Source organism: Alexandromys fortis, unplaced genomic scaffold (genome assembly GCF_014885135.2).
Source record: "Alexandromys fortis isolate MF-2015 unplaced genomic scaffold, M_Fortis_MF-2015_v1.1 scaffold_87, whole genome shotgun sequence".
In the NCBI taxonomy this organism is placed as follows: domain Eukaryota; kingdom Metazoa; phylum Chordata; class Mammalia; order Rodentia; family Cricetidae; genus Alexandromys; species Alexandromys fortis.
Genome location: NW_026067971.1, coordinates 241,812 through 246,010, shown reverse-complemented (window position 1 = coordinate 246,010; position 4,199 = coordinate 241,812). Strand labels below are relative to the sequence as shown.

Genomic DNA, 4,199 nt, shown 5'->3' with positions numbered 1-4,199 from the left:
TGTCTCATGTTCTCTAAACACAGGAAGGAAACAGTTACTCTAGGTTTCAAATTTTGAGAAATGATCCAAATGATTCTAGAATGTGCAAGAGATGTTGCTATTTCATGATATTAGTGCAAGCATTTGAGAAAATAAAAGTCTGCATCTTAATCAGGTGGGCTGATGTTTCTGAACAGTTAAGCTTCCTTAAGTGGGTGTCATGTCAATCTAAATTAAAGTTGTGATATTTTTGTATTTCCTCACATCTTTTAATTGGTGGAGATCTGATAAAGCCACAGCTGTGAAAAGCCTCCTGCAGAGTCTCCTCATGTTAGGGCTGTAGCTGCACACCCAGCTTCAGTTTGCAGACAGGCTGCAGGCTTGCAGGGAGCACTGTGCATAGGCAGCACAGAGGTAGGTGCCAGAGTCCTCCAGCTGGGCATCTCTGATGTGAAGGGTGCTCTTCCGCTCCTTGGAGTCAAATGTTGAATTTAACCTCCCATTCTCCTTTGTTCCTGGAGCCAGGTAGAAAAGACTGATGATGCTGCCCCTGGAATTCTGCCGGAACCACTGCACATTTGTCATGAATGTGGAAAAATTGCATGACAGAGTAGAACTTTTTCCCTCGTGGAGACTCAGGGCTGAAGGACTCTGCTCCACCTCAACTCCTCTCACCCCTGCGTGGAAACAGAAAAACAAACCAGAATCAATGAAGGGCTTTCACCCACACCTGTCAAATATCTCAGCAGACACCATGAGGATGACCTACAGGGGCTTTGAGTTGGCTCATTCCCTTTCCTCCACTGCCATCTCTAGAGATTCCCTAAAACAACTTATTGGAGCACAACTCACAGCAAATCTGCACACAGAGAATCCCCAGCACAACTCCCAGCTTCCTCTCCATGCTCCCTGTCCAGTTTCCGGGGTGTCTTCTCTCCAGCTGTGTGGGTGTCGTGTCAAGTCTTGTGTCTAAACACACCTGTGCTTACACACCACAGATTCTCTCTGAAACACTTCCTCATTCATCTGTAAAAGAAACCCCACCCACCTCCATGTCAAGACTCTGCATGGTTATTGCTGCACAAACTGTGTAGGACAATGATATATAGCCCAGGACACTAGATTTCTAAGGTAACACTTCTTATAAGAGGAATTGGGGGGGCATGGGGAGGGAAATTCATAAATGCTGAATTTTGGCATGAAAACTAATGGCTCCAGTGGGTTAAGAAGAGCCTTTCAGAATTCTAGTAAGATTTTTTTTGGATCTTCACTTTGTAAAGCAATTTCATGCAATGTATTCTCATCATGTCTCCCAATGGCCAACTCCTCCCAGATCGTTCCTGCCTCCTCATCCACCTAAAGACATGCCCCTTCTCTTTTTCCCTCCCCCTCTCTTTAGAAAGGAAATAGGCAGTCAAATAAGCAACAAGAATTAAAAAAAATAATAACAATAGTTAAATTTTCTTTATGTATGGAGATATATTTTATTTAGTTAGGCATTCTTCAAATCTTTCAGAGTCCTTCAGAATATGGAATTTAAAATTATTTAATAACTTAGGACTTTTCATGACAATGAGACACATCAGCTTTTGGCAGCACCAAGCTACTCCAAGAGGATGATGGGCATTGAAGAGACTTTTTATGGAGTTGGTTAGCCATTTGGGCAAGAAACTGCTCTTGCCTGGACTGTTGAAAAATCTACAGAGAGAAGATTGCCAAACTTGCCTAAAGGTGAGATGATCCTTCTGGGTTCCTGCTTCATAAAAGAGTCTGCCAGATATTCTGTAGGATACAGAAGAAAGTGACTGGCAAACTGCCAACATAGGCGGACCTGTCTTTGAAATGTCCTGCTTCGTGGAAAAGTCTGCTGAATATTATGGGCCTGTAGACTAAAGATTGATGTCCCAACGGTACAGAAGAAATTTGGGTGACTGTCTAGGCAGCGAGATGTGTCTCATTGTCATGAAAAGTCCTAAATTATTAAATCATTTTAGATGCCATATTCTGAAGATCTCTGAAAGATTTGAAGAATACCTATCTAACTGAATTATATCTCTATATATCTAGAAAATCTAACTAACATGACTACAAGCTTGACTATTATAGATGACTACCTATTAACCTATATTTCTTAATTATACATTACATTTTTAAATGAGCTACACAATCACAATACCTTAATCAAGATCAGAAATACATACACATATAACAAAATTGACCTTATATTTGTATCAATAAACCAAGATATATACACTATCACTTTTTCATACCTTTTATTTACCAGGTTTTTTAAAAAATATTTCTTCCTTTTCTTTCTATCTTAGGTTATAGATAGATAGATAGATAGATAGATAGATAGATAGATAGATACATAATTATGGAGATAGATATCATGTATATATTATGTATGTTATAAGGGAAATTGGAATAATATCTATTTTTTGAATATAGGAACAATTTTAAAAATGAAATTAAAAAATAAATGCAGTGAATATGTTTTCTCTTGAATGTCCAACCTCATAATGCCCAGTGAGAGTCTATTTTGCTTACATCTTTTTAGAGATTTGTTTTTAAAATAGATTGATAAACCTGTAAGATCCAGTGAACAGGCACTAGATATCTATGGTTTTATATGTAACGACTGAGATCTAATGGTTTGTTGAACTCCACACCATCACCCCTACTCCTTGCTTTATGAATGGATTACCTTATGTCTCTTCTGGGATCTTCAAACCTCTAGGCACCTTAAGAAAACATTTAGGGAGCCATTTTAGGGTTGGCAAGAGACTTGACTCTAGAGGTGTTCCCAGTTGTCCTTGGAGATGTCCCCAGCTAGAACCTTGGGCAGCTGAGGAGAGGGAGCCTGAAATGGCTCTATCCTATAGTCATACTGATGAATATCTTGCATATCACCATAGAACCTTCATCTGGCGATGGATGAAGTTAGAGACAGAGACCCACATTGGTGCACTGGACTGAGCTCCCAAGGTCCAAATGAGGAGCAGAAAGAGGGAGAACATGAGCAAGGAAATCAGGACCACGAGGGGTGCACCCACCCACTGAGACGATGGGGCTGATCTAATGAATGGGAGTTCACCAAGGCCAGCTGGACTGGGACTGATGGACCATGTGAACAAACCAGACTCTCTGAACGTGGCTGACAAGGAGGGCTGACTGAGAAGCCAAGGGCAATGGCAGTGGGTTTTGATCCTACTGCATGTACTGGCTTTGTGGGAGCCTAGTCTGGATGCTCACCTTCTTAGACCTGGATGGAGGGGGGAGGACCTAGGACTTCCCACAGGGCAGGGAACCCTGACTGCTTTTTGGACTGGAGAGGGAGAAGGAGGGGATGGGGGAAGGAGAGGGAAATGGGAGGGGGAAGTGGAAATTTTTAATTAAAAATAAATAAATAAATGGAAAAAAGAAAACAATTTCTAGAAATCCTGCAGTGCCCCCTAGTGGAAGGACACCACCAACAAATGTGACTTCAAACCACATCCACAATTTTTTAATCATTTTATTTTATTTTTTATAACTTTATAAATATTACCAATCAAAATTCCCACTTCCTCCCCTCCTCCTACTTCCCTCCCTCTTCTCCCAACCCCTCCACTACTGCCTCCAGTCCTAAGAGAGGGCAAGGCACCCTGCCCTGTGGGAAGTCCAAGGCCCTCTCCCTTAAATCCAGGCCTAGGAAGGTGTGTATCCAAAGGGAATAGGATCCAAAAATCAGTACATACAGTAGAGACAAATCCCAGTGTCATTATCATTGTCCCCGTAGTCTGCCCCAATTGTCAACCACATTCAGAGGGTCCAGTTTTATCCCATGCTATTCTTACTAATCCAACACTTTTCACTCCATCTCTTCCTGGTGAAGAAAATGCATATGGTCGAAAATATGACTGTCTAGATGGAATTCTCAGAAGAAATAAAAACGGCTAAAAAATTCTCAATATTGCTCATCATTGCTAGCAATTAGAGAATGCAAAAAAGATAAAATAACTTTGAGATTTTTTTCTCAACCCAGTCAGATTATCTAGACAAAAAAAACACAATAAACAGCTGATAACAAATGCTGGGGAAGTAGTGTTGGGAATAGGAACCCACATTCATTCTCAGAAGAATTCATATTGGTGCAGTTATTTTGGAAACAGGTGTGGGGAATATTCTAAATAGTGAAGATAAGTTTCCTAAAATTTCAAGCTATGCCACTTCTGGAT

General features: G+C 40.7%; 1 gene segment (V, D, J or C); it reads right to left on the bottom strand.

Annotated features, from left to right (window-relative positions):
* Window positions 1-336: 336 nt before the first annotated feature.
* LOC126509641 (T cell receptor alpha variable 22-like) lies at window positions 337-927 on the bottom strand. The segment is given in 2 exon segments: window positions 337-656; window positions 832-927. Coding segments are annotated over 2 exon segments (372 nt in total).
* Window positions 928-4,199: the final 3,272 nt, after the last annotated feature.